This window comes from Perognathus longimembris, chromosome 20 (genome assembly GCF_023159225.1).
Source record: "Perognathus longimembris pacificus isolate PPM17 chromosome 20, ASM2315922v1, whole genome shotgun sequence".
Classification (NCBI taxonomy): domain Eukaryota; kingdom Metazoa; phylum Chordata; class Mammalia; order Rodentia; family Heteromyidae; genus Perognathus; species Perognathus longimembris.
In genome coordinates this window covers 7684890-7703417 of record NC_063180.1, presented here as the reverse complement: position 1 = coordinate 7703417, position 18528 = coordinate 7684890, and the positions used below count along the sequence as shown (strand labels likewise).

At 47.3% G+C, this 18528-nt stretch overlaps 1 protein-coding gene across 2 annotated transcripts in view; it reads left to right on the top strand.

The window, feature by feature from the left end:
* Nucleotides 1-18129, top strand: part of Marco (macrophage receptor with collagenous structure) — a 45030-nt gene extending 26901 nt beyond the window's left edge. Inside the window, exons 5-17 of one of the 2 annotated variants that reach the window (XM_048369337.1) lie at nucleotides 1965-2063; nucleotides 2148-2192; nucleotides 4252-4296; nucleotides 4538-4645; nucleotides 9496-9594; nucleotides 9698-9733; nucleotides 10401-10499; nucleotides 10585-10647; nucleotides 13618-13662; nucleotides 15119-15217; nucleotides 15764-15808; nucleotides 16398-16574; nucleotides 17857-18129. In XM_048369337.1, coding sequence (XP_048225294.1) covers nucleotides 1965-2063; nucleotides 2148-2192; nucleotides 4252-4296; nucleotides 4538-4645; nucleotides 9496-9594; nucleotides 9698-9733; nucleotides 10401-10499; nucleotides 10585-10647; nucleotides 13618-13662; nucleotides 15119-15217; nucleotides 15764-15808; nucleotides 16398-16574; nucleotides 17857-17987 — 1091 coding nt within the window. In that variant the 3' untranslated portion in view covers nucleotides 17988-18129. The remainder of the gene's footprint in view (nucleotides 1-1964; nucleotides 2064-2147; nucleotides 2193-4251; nucleotides 4297-4537; nucleotides 4646-9495; nucleotides 9595-9697; nucleotides 9734-10400; nucleotides 10500-10584; nucleotides 10648-13617; nucleotides 13663-15118; nucleotides 15218-15763; nucleotides 15809-16397; nucleotides 16575-17856) is intronic. The other variant, XM_048369338.1, reaches the window with a different exon arrangement.
* The last annotated feature ends 399 nt before the right edge of the window (nucleotides 18130-18528 follow it).

The following is an 18528-nucleotide window of genomic DNA, read 5'->3' as shown; positions in this document are numbered from 1 at the left end:
CAGTCTGGGGTGAGCAAAAACTGGACAGCAGGTCAGCCAAGCTGCAGAGAGGTGAATTGTGGAACCTATTTGTCTTTCCTTCCTTGTCTTTCCTGCACTTTCTTGCTCCTTCCAAAAGCAAACATCAACAACAAAACCCCATGTACTGAAAACTCTGTAAGGAGGAGCCCCACCCTCAGCCCAAAGAATACAGACTTGAAGACCAACAAGGCCCAGCCTGCTGATCTTCCTGTTTAAGGCAGAGCAGGATGTGGTTATGGGCCTGGTGATTGTTCTGCACTATGTCCAGCGCCCTCTGTGAGGAGGAAAAGTGTCATCCCCAGGCCAGGGAAGGCTCCTGGAGGAAGTGCTGAGAGCAAGGGAGCATACATGGATGTAAAGCTAGGCAGGATAGGGACTGAACAGACCTAGAGTGGGGTGGAGAGGTTGGAGAACCCCTAGAAAGCCCAAGGACTCTTCCTCTATGCTTTCTGACTGACACTGTGCAGCTGTTGATCCTGTCCCCCTTTCACAGAGTGGTAACTGAGGCTCAGAGAACAGTGGCTTGTTTGAGATGATGCAGGCTGATCTGGAGGAGTGATGTCAGGAAACCAGGCAGGAGCAGCCATAGCCCCAGTTGTCTAAGAGGAAGCAAGGAGAGCCTTATCCATGAGCATGGGACCCTGGAAGGACCACTGGGGCTTGGGCCCAGACAGTCAGGAAGTGAGAACTGAAGTGGCAGAGTAGGAGCCTCCAGCCTCTGCCCAGCAGAAAAGCCAGCCCTTCAGGGATGGACCATCCCCTGGCCTGGAGGTCTATAGGTCTGGCTTTGTGATCTTGGCTGATAAGCACAGCAAGTACCCCATTTTCATCATCCCTCTCCTCCTGAAGAGTAATTGCTATGCTTACATTACAGGTGAGGAAGCTGGCTGGGCCAGTAAAGACTGATCCAGGTCTTCCAGCTGGCTAGTTGGAGCTCATTGGCAAGCTCCAGTGATTTCTTCCAGAGACACATCAGCAGGGCCCTGCTGCTCTGAGCCAGAAAGCACACGGAGAGCCTCACTGCTGGCTGCCTTGCCAAGGTTCAGGCTTTGTTTCTGGGAGATCTGAATCCTGCCCAACTCTCAGTGTGTGGCCTTGGGTACATCTCAAGCCACTCAGAACACCACTGCCCTCCTCGGTGATCTGGGCCCCACAGTATGGTATACCCATACCTACCCAGAATGATGTGACACTTAGGAAGGTTCCATTTGCACAACAGGGCTTGAAGATGGTAGGGAGCTCCTGACTTGCAGGTCCAATGGATCCAGAGCTCTTGGCGCATGTTTCTAATAGGAGGTCTCCATGGTGAGCCTGAAGAGCATCCAAGCCTGGTTGGCAAATACCCCACCTTATTGATGTGGAAGCTGAGGCTCAAGATCACCTCACAAATGTGCAGTGCTAGTACTGGAACTCAGGTTTCAGACACCATCTGTCTGATATGTTTCCTTTTCTTGCCTTTTTGGCTGTGTGTGTGTGTGTGTGTGTGTGTGTGTGTGTGTGTGTGTGTGTGTGTGTGTACATGCGCGTGCACCAGTGCTGGGACTTGAACTCAGACTCTCATATTCTCTTTTGGCTTTTTCACTCAAGGCTGGTGCTCTACTACTTGAGCCATACCTCCACTTCTGGCTTTTTGCTGGTGAATTGGAGATCAAATTCTCATTGGTTTTTTTTTTTTTTCCAAGGCTGGCTTTGAACCTCACTTCTCAGATTTCAGCCTCTTGAGTAGCTAAATCTGTAGGTGTGAGCCACAGGCTCCCAACTGGCTATGGACTTCTTATAGTAAGGAGTTTTGTCTTCTTTTCTTCAGTTCTTCTTTCTACTCAGGCTAGTTTGTGCTCAGTACTCAGGGTGTTTGTTAAGTGAATCATTGCGTGAGTAATGTAGTCACCTACCTTGTTGGTTGACACATTGGTATCTATACTCCTCTTCCCTATATCTTCCAGGTCAAAAGGGGGCCCCAGGTGTGCCTGGCATCCCTGGCCTTCCTGGGCAACCTGCAGAGAAGGGAGCCAAGGGGGATGCAGGGCGTGATGGACCCCCAGGTATGGTCTCTGTCTCCTAGCCTTGTGCTCTTTTACCTGTCCTCTCCAGACAGTGATCTGAATCACCTCTCCCTCCCAACACAGGTCTCCCAGGACCCCATGGCCCACCTGGCATCAAGGGAGAGGCAGGTGAGTAGAGGCTGTCTGGGCTGGGGGACATGTAGCAGGCTTTCTTGGTGACAGCCACAGGATGTAGACATGGACTTACACCCCAGTCTAGATGCTTGGATGGGTCTGAGGGGAGGTGGCTGGCATGAACCCCTGGGTGAGGTAAAGGGCAACCCACATCTCAGGGACCAGGGCTGGGCTAGAGTATGAGGGTGGTACTGACAAAGGCACCTGGCCGGACTGGTTGGAGGGCTGTGGGTGCTCCAGTCTTGTCCTCTGTGCCTGGTAGGCCAAGTTGCCATGTGAAGTCAGGCTCTGTAGTCCAGCAGGAACTTAAGAGTCCTACACATCTGCTCTGTGATCCTGGCAGCCATGACCAGCCTATACCTGACTTCTGGATGATGACTTAAAGTCCATGATTTATTACTAAAAATGTACTAGGTTCCATTTTCCAGGCTGTAGCCTAGGCATGCTCAGTCATCAAATGCATGGCCAGCCATCATTCAGTCAGGAAAACCCAAACCTGAGAGTGGCAGTCACAGTCCACTCCACTCTCACTTATACCTCAGACCAAGGTGCCCAGGGCTGAGCCTCAGAAAAAGATATAAAGTCATGAAGACCTTTACTCACCTAGGGAAGAGGCAGTGGATTCACAAGGAAAGGAGGCAAACAAACCACCACCTTAAGCCTCCACGATGAGGAGGCCAAAGGGAAGTACCAGGGAAACTAGTCAGTGGCAAAACTGACTTCCAGGAGTGGACTTTTAATACGTGAAATCCCAAAGAACATCTAGCAGGGGTTTTCCTGGGGAAAGGGACAACAGGAAATGGAAACATTATGGAATGAAAACAACAGGAAATGGAAAGAAACATTATGCTGTGGTGAGGCGCATGCACAAACACCTCCATACACACATCCACACAACCACATACCCTACTTGCACAACCATGTGGCTTCATGAATTCACACAGTCGCTTGCACAAACATCCACACAAAATCACACATTCATTTCACACACACTTGCAGAACTATATGCTCATACCGTGCACTCCCCTGTGCACAGTGCTTGCATTTTTACACTCATATCATACACACTAATATACTTGTACATGTATGCACAATCCTTGTACATGCTTGCATTCTCTCACACACTCACATACACTCACATGCTCTGTATGCACATTCAGCCTGTGGGAACTAGGGCAGGGAAGGCTGCTCTCCAATTTCCACCTAGAGACAAAGAGGCCAGGGCTGGACTCCCAGAGCAATCCAGGCTGAAACCAAGGAGGTCAACTCAAAAGGATGGTCCAGAGCGATTCAAGGAGTGTTACTTGCTCCTTAGGATGCTAATGGGCATGCACAGAGGACCGAGAAAGGCAGTAGGTCTGCATTGGAGCCAAAGCCATAGGGAGGGTGAGTCCAGAGCCACCCTGAGCTCATCAGGAAAAGCTGAAAAACGTCATCGTCCTCCAATGGGCCTTCCCCAATGCTTCCTTCACCCATGCCTCATCTCCTTCTTCCCTCTTCCTCCTGGATGCCTCACACAATCAGTGCCCTGCTCTCCACAGAGCTCCCACCCTCTCCCATCTGAACAATAGCAGCTCCAAACCATGCTGGGCATGCTAGCCTGGCATTCCTCAGCCACCCTGGGGGGGAACTCTTGTTTGTCAAGTCCACTTTCATCCTGGTCACTGGAGCACTGACACATCCCTGCAAAGAACTGGTCCTCACAGCCCCATTTCACAGATGAGAGAACTGAGGTGCAGGAGAATTTCCAAAGTCATCCTACCATGTGGCAGAGCTGTGGATTCAAACCTGTTTGCCTTGCTCTGTGGGCTTTCCTCTTTGGCCATGTTCAGGATGTGTTCCTAGGAGCTTGCAGGAGTGCAAACTCTGCCTGGATCCACCAGGGACACAGCAATGTGTACTCACTCATGGATTTGTGGGTGCATGCATTCATGTGTGTGTCCATGCATTCATGTGTGCATGCATGGGTGTGGGGTCCCCATCTCAGGGGCTCCAAAATGTCTGCTGAGAAGCCCAAACCACAGTGTCTGAGCATTTCCTTCCTTCTCCATAGGCCCCCAAGGACTCATGGGTGCACCTGGGAAGCAAGGAGCTGCAGGTAACGTTTGCGCCCCTGCTGAGGACCATGGGTCATTGCCTGAGGTGTTCTCTCCATGGCCCCACCCTCCCCCCCACCAGGCCCTGCTCTCCCCACTGTCCTTTTTCGAGTCTTCAGCCACCTCAATATCACCGTGGAAAAAATACACCAATGCGTTCCATAAGGGCCTCCTCCTCTCCTCCAACCTCCCCTTCTCCCAGGAGAATGGCGGAAACTCACCTCATCCACCTTCTCTTCTCAGGCACCCCGGGACGCCAAGGCGAGAAAGGCAGCAAAGGCGATAGCGGACTCGTGGGCCCCAAGGGGGAAGCTGGAGCTCAAGGAGACAAAGGCGACAAGGGAGCCCCAGGTAAGGGCTTCTGGGTCTGTCCTAACACTTGTGGAAACTGGAGGGAGCTGGTGCCTAATGGCCTCAGAGCTAGATTCCACCTATGGCTTCATCTTTCCTGTTGAGGAGGACAGTGCTAATCCCCGCACACCCTGTGACTAACAGGGGACTCAGGCTCTGCTAAGACCTCAGAGAGAAAGAGGAGAAAAGGGCAAGGAGCCTGATTCCAGCAGGGAACGCAGGTAGGTAGATGCCCTCATCCACCACAGATGCTGTCTGAGACCAGAGCTCTAGGGTTGTATGCCATGCCCAAGAAGTATCTGAGTGTTTGCTTGAGGTACAAGCTGGGCCCACAAGTCTGCTCTGAATGCCCAAATGATTCTGACCTTGAAGGTCTGGCACATTCCTTAACCATTCCACTCTTTAAGTTCCTCAACTTGGAGAAGAATGGTAATTCAACTCAAGCAACAGCGATTAAATTATATATACCTTGCAGGACAATTGTAAGGGCTAGAGATGTTTCAGACTGCTACATGGTAAATAAATGATAACCTTTGTAAGTAATAATCATAGCTTTTCTGCAAGATAGAAAGTCAAAAGACTGGGCTGGGGATATGGCCTAGTGGCAAGAGTGCTTGCCTCCCATACACGAAGCCCTGGATTCAATTCCCCAAGCACCACACATACAGAAAATGGCCAGAAGTGGCGCTGTGGTTCAAGTGGCAGAGTGCTTAGCCTTTAGCAAAAAAAAAAAAAAAAAAAAAAAAAAAAGAAGAAGAAGAAGCCAGGGACATTGCTCAGGCCCTGAGTCCAAGCCCCAGGACTGGCCAAAATAAATAAGTAAATAAATAAAGTCTTCCTAAAAAAAAAAAAAAAAAAAAAAAGAAAGGCAAAAGACTCCAGACCCAAGATAGACAGATCTGGGTTCTAATATAGCTCACTACCTGTGTGAATTTGGGCAAATGACTTAACCTTTCTGAGCCTCAAATTCCTCATCTATAATAGGATAACAGCATGGAATAGAGGATGTGTTGATGGTGCAACACATACCTAAAAGAGTAATTATTAACCCTCTATATACTTCTGGTTAAAAACAAAAACCAGGGATGCTGGCCTTCTGGATCAGAGACCTTGAATATTTTGAAAGACTTGGGAGAGAGAAATGATTTGCTCTAGGTCATGCCTGGACCAAGAATAGGGACTAGTGAACTAGTTTCAGGAGGACCAAACTGAAGTGAGACAAGGAAGCAAGAATGACTTAGCACTCAGGAAAGCCCTAATCTCAATGGGCAGATGTGGAAGAGGTCCCAGAATCCTCCTCTGCAGGGCTCGCGTGGGATCCTTGTACCAGGCAGGCCCCTCTGATTTCTCCAAAGCTAGTTCTCTGCTGCTCTCTTAGTGAGTAGAAAGGGAGACTCCACTTTCTCAAGGTGACCCCAGAGCACCACATGAAGAACCAATACTTGGCCCTCCAGCCTCTCTTCCTCCAGTCCACACCCAGACCCAGGCGTGGAAGCCACAGTGAGCTAGGAGAGGAAATAGCTCTTTCTGTGGTCAGAAAGCAGGGCTGTAGCTCAGGTCACCTCTCCCAACTTCCCTCTTCCATAGTGACCAGGTCTTACTTAATTAGCAATGGGGCCAGCCTGTGGGCTATGAGCAGTGAGCCACCCCCTCCTTCATGATGCTGGGGCTGACCCAGCTCTCCCCTCATCCATGGAATAATCATATTTTCTCCACTCCACTCTCAACCATAAAGTTCTGACATCAGAAGTAGCTTTGATTCCAGGGCTGGTCCTCTCCATGTGACACTGCCCTGCTTGTCAATGTCTTTCTGACCCTGACTAAGGCTTATAGCCATACGGGAGCAGGCCAGTTCATTCTGAAGAAACCACAGGCAGCAGAGGGAGCAATTGCTGTAACTTCACCAGTCTGGCAGTGGTCAATAGGCACCCACAGACCACCCCAGGAAATGTGTTCGAGGTCTTTCAGAGTGAAGAACATTAGACCTGAGGGATGTATATGGCCTTGGAAGTCATATGCTGCTTGAAAGACAGACATAACCTGGACATCTGCCTGTATTGTTTGTTTTTTTTTTTTTTTTTGGCCAGTCCTGGGCCTTGGACTCAGGGCCTGAGCACTGTCCCTGGCTTCTTCCCGCTCAAGGCTAGCACTCTGCCACTTGAGCCACAGCGCCGCTTCTGGCCGTTTTCTGTATATGTGGTGCTGGGGAATCGAACCTAGGGCCTCGTGTATCCGAGGCAGGCACTCTTGCCACTAGGCTATATCCCCAGCCCCTGTATTGTTAATTATATGTGGCCCTGGAATGATGCTGTAAATACCCAAGTGGCTCTTGGCAGAAAAACAAAGGTTTTCCACAGCAGCCTGGGGGTCTCTGGCCCCTTCTGTAAGTGGACATACTCAGCTGCCCATCTCAGTGGCCCAGGGCAGCCTTTCCTGAACTTAGTAGCTCACACTGCTTATGGGGCCTCAGCTGCAAAAGAGTTCTTTCCCAAGTTGATTTTTTTTTTAAATTTAAAATGTATTATTATTGTTGTTGTTGCTAATATTGTGTGTGTGCGTGCGTGTGTGCGTGTGTGTGTGTGTGTGTGTGTGTGTGTGTGTGTGTGTGTGTGATGGGGCTTGAACTCAAGGCCTGGGCACTGTCCTTAAACATTTTTGTTGAAGGCTAGTTCTCTACCACTTGAGCTACAGTTCCACTTCCAGCTTTTTTTGGTGCTTAATTGGAAATAAGAGTTTTACAGACTTTACTGCTTGGGTTGGCTTTAAACCTTAGACCTCAGATCTCAGTCTCCTGAGTAGCTAGACTTATAGGCATGAGCCTATAACAAAGGGGTTTCCACTCAACATTTCTATATGAGTACAATGCATCTTTATTAATGTCATGTCTTCCATCATGGTCCCATCCCAAAGTCAATCATCCCCTCAGTTTTCCTAGTTCTATTTCATATAAAATATTAGTGAAAATGGAACTTTGTGAATGAGTGAGTGTGTGTGTGTCTGTGAATGTGTGTAGGTAGGTAGGTACAGGGGCTTGAATTTGTGATCTATACATGTCCCTTATCTCTTTTGCTCAAGGCTGGCATTCTACCACTTGAGCTACACTCCACATCTGTATTTTTTTCTAGTTAGTGGGAGGTAAGAGTCTCATGTTCTTTGCTGCCCAGACTAGCTTCAAACCATGATCCTCAGATTCCAGCCTCCTGAATGGCTAGGATTACAGGTTTGAGCCAGTATCACTCATCTCAAGTTGACTAATTTTAATGGAGAGATAATATGCATGTTTATGGAGTACAGTGTGATACTCTGATAGACATATGCATTATGTAATGAACAACTCAAGATATTTAGGTTATCCACCACCACAAACATTGAACTTTTCTTAGGAATGAGAACTTCCAAGCTCTTCTAGCTGTTTTGATTCATCCAACTCAATATTAGCAGCAGCAACTGCCTGTATATAGAATGCCAGAAACCCACTCCTCCCTAGCTCTGCCTTTGCATGGGTAGTCTGTTCTTTCTCACTGTGTGTCTCCTATTAGGAACAACTCTTCCTTAAGAATCTGACTATTTCAAAGAGCCTGACCCTTGAGTCCCACACTTGTGTCACCCAAAGCTCTGGCCCAGAAAACCTGTCTATCTCTCCTCTTCGGTCCCTGTGTCCCTGTTCTTAATTCACTGCAAAGAATGCTGGCATTAGGCTGATGTCCTCTCTGGGACTATTTTGTCAGAATAATAGAACAGAGACATAAATTCCTTTAACAGTTTTCTATCCCAACTTGCCTACTTGAGAATCAAAAGGGTGGCTTTGGGGTAAAGACTTCCACTGCATGCTGGCTGTCCCCAGGGCTGAGGAGCTGGGCCTTTATCCCCAGCTGACAACTCACCAAATGCCCATGGCCCACAGTGGGGACTGTCTCAGAGCCTATCCTGCATGGATGGCAGTGAGAAGCCCATCCCTCCACCACCCTGCACCTTGGGAAGAAGTGCCAAGCCAGTCCTGGCTGGAGCTGCCTCAATTACTATGCACCAGGCACTAGCAGGAGGGAAGAAGGGAGCAATGGAGGACTCAGGAGAGGACAGGCTGGATGAGCCAAGAATGCTGATGACAAGTGGAAAATTTGAGATTGTGGGTGCCAGGGAAGCCCATGTCTGGGCCCTTGGCGGGAGTACGAACCGCTGCAGTGTTTTCTGTCCACCAACATCCTTTGATAGTCTCAGCATTTGCGATCTGCTTTCTAAAATACGCAATTTCACTTTGAGAGACTTTGAAAAGTAATTCCCAGAATGTTGCCAATAAAATGAGCCGAAAAGTGCTTGATGAGCCTGGGTTGCGGTCTTGCATGAAAGGATCATGGCTTTGATGGGGGTGCTAGGAGCCTGGCTACAAGACCTTCTACTGACTGTCATTCGTGCCCTGTCACCTGCCTCATTTGTTATGAGTTTATGTCTTGCCTCCTGGAAGGCAGTAATCAGATCTTACACTTCTGGGTACCATGTAGGAGCCCAAGGAATCTTAGCTTGGAATTTGGATACAATGCAAAATGTCTAATTGAGGGCTGGGGATATGGCCTAGTGGCAAGAGTGCCTGCCTCATATACATGAGGCCCTGGGTTCGATTCCCCAGCACCACATATACAGAAAATGGCCAGAAGTGGAGCTGTGGCTCAGGTGGCAGAGTGCTATCCTTGAGCAAAAAGAAGCCAGGGACAGTCAGTGCTCAGGCCCAGAGTCCAAGCCCCAGGACTGGCCAAAAAAAAAGTCTAATTGAGTGGATCCCCCAGCTGTCCTGCTCCCACGCCTGACTCTGACTCTCCGTTTTGTTTTGTTTTTTGCTAATTTTTATTTTTCAGGATACAAAGGGGAAAGAGGCATGAAGGGAGACACAGGGATGATGGGCCCTCCGGGAGTCCAGGGGAGTAAAGGTGACTTGGGAATGCCAGGCCCAACAGGTAAGAGGCCATGAAGTGAGGACCACTCACCTGTGGACATGCCCCTTTTCTGGGGAGGACTGAGCCCAAAGGAAACATTGCTAAAAATCCTTCTTCGCCATAGGTTTGACTGGATTTCCTGGAGCCAAAGGTGATCAGGGTAAGAACCAAGGGCATCATTGCAGTGGCTACTATCTATGCCCAGAGTAATTGGGAGACCTGACTTCACCATTGTGTGTGTGTGTGTGTATGTGTGTGTGTGTTTGTGTGTGTGTGTGTGTGTGTGTGTGTGTGTACTGGAGCTTGAACTCAGAGCCTTCAGCTCTCCAAGGCTGGAGCTCTACTACTTCAGCCTTACTTGCACTTCCAGTTTTTTTCTGATGTTTTTATTTTTCTGATTAATTGAAGATGAGAATCTCATGGGTGTTTCTGCCTGGGCTTGCTTCAACTCTCAACCCTCATTCCTCATATTTTAGCCTTCTGAGTAGCTTGGATTGAAGGCATTGGCTACTGGTACCAGAGCAGCCCCTCCTAGAAGGAACAGAGTAGCCAGCTAGGGGTGGACCTTGGTGAGCTTCCCCTTAGACCTTCTCCCCACTTTGCAAACTGGGAGCAAGGTGTAAAGATGGACATTCCTACCTAGAGTTCTAATCCATCAACAGTGTCACTTCCCTGGCCCCACTAGGGAATAGTTTGTGTTAAAGGTGCAGAGGGGCCCAGAGGGTGCTAGGAGACATAGCACTCCCTGCTGAGGACAAGAGTATGGGAATGGGGCTGGTCAGGCCCTCTGCTGCCCACCTACAATCCTATTACCATTTAACTTTCAGGACTCCCTGGAGTGCCAGGTGTTCTGGGTCCTCCTGGTGCAGTGGGACCCTCGGGTGCCAAGGGTGAGCCTGGCAGCATCGGCCTTGTTGGGCTAAGAGGTGAGATCCTGCATCCCTTTTGGCGTGGGGTGTCCCAACATCTATCCAGTCTAGTGCTTATGCCTCTGTGGTATCTGTTGTCTAGGACCACCAGGGAGTCCAGGGAGTCCAGGAGCTCCAGGCTTGAAAGGAAGCAAGGGAGATACAGGTAACAGGGCATGGGGAGGTGGGGGGGGGGAAGTTTGCTTGAGATCTGGATAAACAGGAAGGAGGTCTGTCTTCTGAAAGCCCATAGAGAAAAGCAGAAATTCTTTTGTGTTCTCACCTAGAGCTCCCTAATAAGGAGTGTAGTTTCTTCTGCAAACATTCCTTGAATGCAGAGCCTTTGGGCTGTTCTTTCTCTGCTCTGAGTTCCTGAAGAGCCCGGGATGTCATGTCCAAATCTTCAGTATCAAGAAGGAGAGCAGGCACCTTGCCCTGCCTCCCAGATATCCTCCATTTCCATACTACTCTGCTCACTTCAGTGTGGCCAGCACTTGGATTTGAGAGGGATGTCAAAAACCCTTCTTGCAGATTCTCTTGGAGGGTGGGCATATATAACTGCCCAAGGAAACATGATGAAGGATATATACATATATGTATTGTTATTATAAAGGTGATGTGCAAAGGGATTGCAGTTATGTAAGTCAAGTAAAGAATACATTTATTTTTGGACAATGTCACCCTTCCCTTGATGGATTATATTTTAAATTTAAGACATACATGAAATCAGAGGATGTAAAATCAAATTCACCACCTACCAAATGGCTTGTGTTTATCAAAGAGCAGTTGGTCCACAGACACAGGTGGTTCATCAGGACTTCTCAAGAGGGAATTCCCAGAGGGCCATGACTCTGCTGGACTCATAAGTTTATGAATTTCTGGGAAGATTAGATTTGAAGGTTTGTAGATGGTTAGGGAGATGGGGGAGAGCCAGATCTCCCAATCAGAGAAGATTGTGTCTACCCATCAATGTCAGAATGTTGGTATTCCCCAAACTAAAGTTACCATGGTGATTGCCCAGTTTGGATATATCCAGCCAGGTTTTCAAATGGATACATTTCCCATTTTGTAAATAAAATCATTAATCTCTCAAGAGACACTCTAGATGATTAGGATGAAAATAGAGAAATTACAGTGTTTTGACTTGACCTCGATGAAAGTTAGATTTCATTATTGTGCACTAATTATAAAGAATGAGAGATCCTTTTATTATTACCAGTGCCTCTGGACCAGGCACTGCACTCAGAACTTAGATCCCGTGGTCTCCATTCCTCTTTCTACATGTGAACTCATTCTCTCTACTTGGTAGCTGAAGAAACAAAGTTCATGTGAAGAAACAACGGCTCATGGGCTCTTGGCCCATACACAGCCTTTCAGTACTCACTGGATGTGGGAGCTCATCTCAAAATTGGAGCCTAAAATCATCCATTTCAATATTTTGTTGTATAAAATAACCACATTTTGTTGTATAAACCAAAAGAGATCAAGGTTGCACTTGCCCCTAGCCTGACTCTTCCAACAAGTGACTGATGGGTGAATCCCAGCTCAGTCACCAGACTTCTCTACCTCTGCCATTTAGCCATACTCCAACTCATTTAGGATCCATTATCCCTTTGTGCCTCATGAGAGTGGACAGAAGAAAAGAGAATTTCATTCATTTTGCTGGGAAAACAAACTACACACTTCACTAAGTAAGAAGCTATGCTCCACCAAATTTTCTCTAATGTTATGTTCTCTCACCTGGTAGAAACAAACTTCTATCCAAACTCAGCTTTTCCAGTTTTTCTCTACCCCAGCTTCTAGCTGGGCCCAGTGGCTCATGCCTATAATGCTAGTTACTCAAGAGGCTGAGGTCCGAGGATTACAATTCAAAGTCACCCTGGGCAGGAAAGTTCATGAGACTCTTATCTCCAATTAACTACCAAAAGGCCAGAGATAGAGCTATGGTTTAAGTGGTAGAGTGCTAGGTTTGAGCAAAAGAAGCTCAGGGACAATACCCAGGCCCTGAGTTCAAGCCCCAGGATCAGCAAAACTTAAAAAAAAAGAGTGACCCTTAAAAGTGACAGGCCATGGTGTTGCTCAGAGAATAAATTATAATCTGTAATGTTCTAGCCAGGTGCTAGGGACTGTGGCTTTCCATGAAAGTTTGTAGAATAAAGAGGTGAGTCGATAGAAAGAAGGAAGGGAGCAAAGGAGAGAGGGAGAGAAAAAGAGGAGGGAGGATTAATGGGATCAGTGTTAGTGATTAAATTACTGTTCCTCTTTCTCCCTTCCTTCCTTCCTTCCTTCCTTCCTTCCTTCCTTCCTTCCTTCCTTTCTTCCTTCCTTCTTCCCTCCCTCCCTCCCTCTCTTCCTTCCTTCCTTCCTTCCTTCCTTCCTTCCTTCCTTCCTTCCTTCCTTCCTTCCCTTAGCTTTTTTGCTCAAGGTTGGTGCTCTACCACTTGGGCCACAGCTCCACTTTTGGGGTTTGTGTTGGTTAATTGGAGATGAGTTGTACAGACTTTTCTCCCCAGACTGGCTTCAAACTATGATCCTTAGATCTTAGCCTCCTAAGATGATGATGATGAAGATGCTGATGATGGTGGTGGTGTGATGATAATGATTGCTATTATTCCATTTTTCTGAACATGAGATCTTTACCCATGGATCTTTAAAGATCCACATGGATCTTTACTCATATTGGTACACCAGTAGTAACCCAGGTAATTTGTGTGGAACATCTACTTCAAGGCCACTAGTGGCTATTAAGTCCTCTCCATGATCTTTTCTGAAATCAAAGGAACTTTATTTACATAATATTCCTCATTTTTCCTCAATAAGTATCTCTTGGTTAAATATAACAGCAAGCAAGGGAATTGGATTTAGACTTTAGGTCAGGTTACAGCTTTGGAGGCTGGGGTCTGTGTGCCCCAGACTTTCATCCAACACACTGCTGTTTGACTCCAGCATGTCTGCCTCCATTTTTCTGCAGTCTGTCTCCTTTTGTGCTCTGCTGAAGAGTTTTAAACAACCACGGAGAAGCAATGTACCTTTCCATCTGCATTAATCACACCAAAGGTAGAGGGTGTCTAAGATTAAAAGTGTCTAATATTGAAGTTTTATTATCTTCTCCCCCTTTTCTTTGTTTTGATCATAGGAGTCCAAGGACAGAAGGGAACAAAAGGAGAATCAGGAGTCCCAGGTAAAGGACTGGCTTCATTTTAATTTCTCAGAATGATGATGGGAGACCTGTGTGCTTGGCTGTTGACTTTGAATGAGCAACAGTGACCTTCCTCCTTACATTAGGCTGAGACTCCAGGGCTCCGTTGGCCCAAGCCCCTAATCTTCCCCAGAAAACTGGGGGATGTCAGAACTCACTTCTCAAGGAATAGAGGATGTCAGCTAAGATTGGGGATAGCAAAAGCTAAACAAAGATGTCAGGATTGCTGGAGCTGGAGCTGGAACTGGTGGCTATGGGCTGTGTCCTTCCATGGAGATGAGCGTCCCCATCTCTGTTCTACTCTGTTCTTCTCTTCTTCTCATGCCCACAGCCCCTCCTCTCCTCCTCCTGCTGCTTCTCACTAGGGTATCATCATCATCATCATTATTATTGCTATTATTATTTCTATTATTCCCATCCTGGACTCTTCAGCACTAAGCTTGGCACTTAGTATGCAGTATTTTTATCTTCTCAGCCTCATCTTCGCAAGTGCTATTTTAAACCATTTTTATTACTGTCATGAAACACTGGAGGTAGAATACTTTATTGAGAAAAGAGATGATTGAGTTCATTGGTTCTGAAGGGCATCGTGCTGGCTTCTGAGCAACCATACTGAAGGCTGATGGTGCATGGCATCATTGTGGTGAGAATACATAGAGAAAGGAGAGCTCACATCACCAGAGGAAGCCATAGACTGAGGTCCCTTCACGGCCCCTACAGGAAGTGCCCCAGGTAGCCTCAGGACTTCCCACCAGGCTCCTCTTCTCCAAGGGCCCCTCCCTACCACCTCATCACGCTGACAGGCAAATCCAGTGCCCAGTACACAAATGCTTGTGTTGTGGGACACACTCAAGCTGCATTTAAACCACACTGAATGCTTAAACAAGTTTCTAGAACAATTTTTCTTCCTCGTGTACTGCATATTCTACTACTAGAGTTTACTAAAGGAGACACAGAGGCCTATCAATATTCTATTAAATTCTTCCAGGGTAGCTAGAACTTCTGAAAAATTACTAATCTGCCAAGGACCAGCAACCTCTGGAGCTCTGTCAGCCATTTCCACCTGCAAAATTGCAATACATGTTTATGTGGGAGTTGGGAAACCAAAATTTCCCCCAGATGGATGGAAGACACTGGTTGAGTGTTTGCACAACCTACCCCTTGGGGACCTGGTAGCAAAGCCCTCTTACCTCTCAGGAGGCTAAGATCCGAAGATCTCAGTTCAAAGCCAGCCATGCAGGAAAGTCTATGAGACTTACCTCCAGTTAATCACCAGAAAACCAGAAGTAGAGCTGTGGCTCAAAGTGTAGATTGCTATCCTTGAGCAAAAGAGCTTAGGGACAGCACGCAGGCCCTGAGTTCAAGCTCCACAACTGACCAAAAAAAAAAAAAAAGCAAGCAGTCCACATATACCTATGGGTGGACTTGTTCTTCTTAGGTCCTGCAGGCAGAAATGGAGAAGTGGGAAGGGCTGGATCACCAGGCCCCAAAGGAGGACTTGGGCCAGCTGGTCAGAAGGGAGAACCAGGACAGAAAGGTAAGGCTTTGGGCATGCATTTCTCTGTAGCCAGGCTGTGTTTTAAGGGATGGGGGTAGAACCCAAACAGGTGGAAATGTGTTTCTTCTGTTAGCAAATTATTTGTCAGAGATGATCAAGGGCCTAGAAGACAGCATGAACAAGGCAGAACACAGTCCTAATCTGTTCCCTGCCCCACCACCCAGGCAGTATCTACCAAAGACTCAGTCTTACCATGAAGATGTCCTGTCCTACACTATGTTGCTGAGCCAGCAAATATCCCTCATTAAGTCAGGCACTGGTAGCTCATGCCTGTCATGCTAGTTACTCAAGAGATCTGGAGGATCACAGTTCAAAACCAACCCAGGCAGAAAAGTCCACGAGTCTCCATCTCCAGAATAACCAGCAGAAAGCTGCAGGCCTGGCTCAAGGGACATCCAATCCCTATAATGCCAAGTATCAGACAGAGCTGACGTAGATACACTTGACCTCCCATTCCTCTATCTTCCTGCTCACTGAGGGCAAAAGAGGGTGATCAGGCCCTGAACGGTATTCTCCTCACTGCAGGATCTTCTGGACAGCAAGGAGAAAAGGGAGAAAAAGGTCAAGCAGGTAAGGAACATTTCTGTTTCCTTTCATTTGTACTTTAAAATCAATTCTGTTTTGGAAAACTTAGTATTTGTGCAAAGAGCTTGGTTCCCAGAGCAGTTCTTCTTTGGGGGAAAGTACTGGACTCCTGTATTAATTAAGCCTGCCCATGGCACAGTCTGAGGACAATAGCCTTCCTCCTCCCTCTCGCCATTCTCCCTTCCCTTCTTTCTTCACTTTCTCCTTCCCTCCCCCCTCCACCCCTTCCCCTTTTCATTTTTTCTTCCACTCTTTCCTGACTCGTTCCCTTCCCTGTTCCCATTTTTTTTCTCCCCACTACATTCAGAAAGATATGCTCCATGGGACTGCAAGACAGCTGTGCACAGAGAGCTCAGCTCCTGTGGCCTGGTGCTCACAGGCCCAAGTGTGTGTAGGCTGCAGTAAGGAGGTACAGGTGTCCGTCAGACAGTGGGACTGTCAGACAGGCATGGCAGGTGAGCTGGAAGCCACCTTTCCTATAGCCACAGAAACTCTAGAAACTAAGCAAGAAGAATGGGCACCACCAGCCACCTGAGTTCTTTCTCATTTATCTTGCATACGCGTTCTTGTCTAGGTGTACCTTTGGGATTTGTCAGGATTGTGGGCAGTAGCACCCGAGGCCGAGCTGAAGTTTACTTTAACAATGTCTGGGGAACAATTTGCGACGATAGCTGGGATGACTCAGATGCCACTGTCTTCTGCCGCATGCTGGGATTCACCAGGGGCCAGGCCCTGGGCAGTTATGGTGGTGGTAAGTGACTGGAACCACTCTAGGGCCTCTTTCCTGGAGGCACAGAGGTGGTATGTAGACACCCTTTGGTATCAGATGTGGCTAGGGTTCAAAGAAAAGTATTGATTCAAGCTCTGGGTGGTCTGGCTTCAGTCTGGCTTGGGTCAGTATCTATGCTGTCTTGGAGTCAGAATGCTGAGTGGTCAAGGGTGCTGGCAGGCTGGGGGCAGGCTGGGTCTCCACTGAAGGAGGAAAAGACAGAGGGCAGACTGGAGTCTAGAACCCTGGACTGCCTGGTAGTCTTGGCTGGGATCATTGTTAAAGACTAGAGGAAGAAAAGAGAAAAGAAATTGCAGCATGGATTTACCAAAATCAATCTGGAAGTTGAGGGCATGGCTTAAACAGTAGAAATCCTGCCTAGGTATTTTGAAGCCCTGAGTTCAAACCCAACTACTATCAAAAAATAAAAATTAATTAATTAATTAATTAAGCTCAATTTGGGGAAGATGTCTAGGGGGTGCTAAAGACCAATTTATATATGTCTCCTTTTTTTTCTTTCAACCAAAGATCAAATCTCCAATGACTTAAATCCCAAACTAGGCCCCTTTCCTTAGCCATAAGAGCTTCCAACCCTAAATGCTCACTCCTTTATCTACTCCAGGGGCATTGTTTAAATTGAAATCCAGTTGGACTAAAAAAGGCCCTCAAATGTATATTTTCCTCAAATAATGACATTAGTGTATGCTGTAATCAAATAACCTGCTTTCAGCTATATCAGAAAAAGGATTGGGAGAGAAGCAGTGATCTCAATGTCAGGGGAGAAAGGAAGACATGATGGTAGTGAGCTAACAGGCAGGAACTTTTCTAGTGCGTGGATTAAGTATTAAATGTTTGGATAGGAAACAGGTGTGGGAGTGCATACCTGTAATCCCAACTATCGAGGAGGCAGAGATCAAGGTTCAAGGCCAACATGGGCAAAAATTATGAAGTCTACATCCAAAAAAATAACAAATGAAAAAAGGCTAGGCATGTGGGTCAAGTGGTACAGTACTTGCCTAGCAAGTGTAAGGCTGAGTTCATGCCCCAGTTCTGCCAACAAAACTTTAAAAAGATAAATATTTGAATAAGGTTTTTAGTCAAGGATGAAGAATAGAGAGAAATGAGGGTCCTTCTGAGAGACCACACTAACCTTTAGCATAGTAGGCTGAACAGATGTGAGAGACCCTACAGTCCAGCCTGGGCAGGAGCCTTCAGATGCAACCCTGGCTATAATCCTGTCTTCTCTTCCCCCTTGATCCTCTAGGTTCTGGGAAGATCTGGCTAGATGATGTTGCATGCACTGGGTCAGAAATGACCCTGTGGGACTGTAACAAGAGTAACTGGGGCAGTCACAACTGCAACCACAACGAGGATGCAGGTGTGCAGTGCAACTAAGCTTGGAGCGCTGAAGTCACCACTCTGTCATCCACATGTCCATGGGCTCCACTCACATGGAAAAGGAAAGGAAAGTCTCTCTGCAGTTCCCCTGAGACTGGCTGGGCAGCTTCTATAGAAGCATCATTAATAAAGCTCACAGTTGTACCTGTTTTGGCTGTGGCTAATAACTAGGACCGCTGTCCCTATCAGTGTGCTTTCAAATTCACTTTGTTCTCATAGGCCACTCACAGAGCCAGTGTCAGCTCACAGAGCCAGTCCTTGGGTTCTTCTCAGAGCAGGCTCCTTCCAGCAAGGGGCAGTCATCACATTGTTGGCTGGGCAGCAGATGAAGAGGTTGGCCCATGGGTGGCACAGTGTGGCAACACAGCAGATACATGTAAATTGTACCTTTCAGCCTGAAGATTAATTTCTGCTAGGAGCTCCCTAACAACAGGGGCCTTTATTGGTTTTATCTTCCCAGGTAGGGGCTCAGGAAATATTTATTGACTAAATGATCAAATCAAACCAACTAGGTGCAGAGGGCTTGTCCTATGGACAG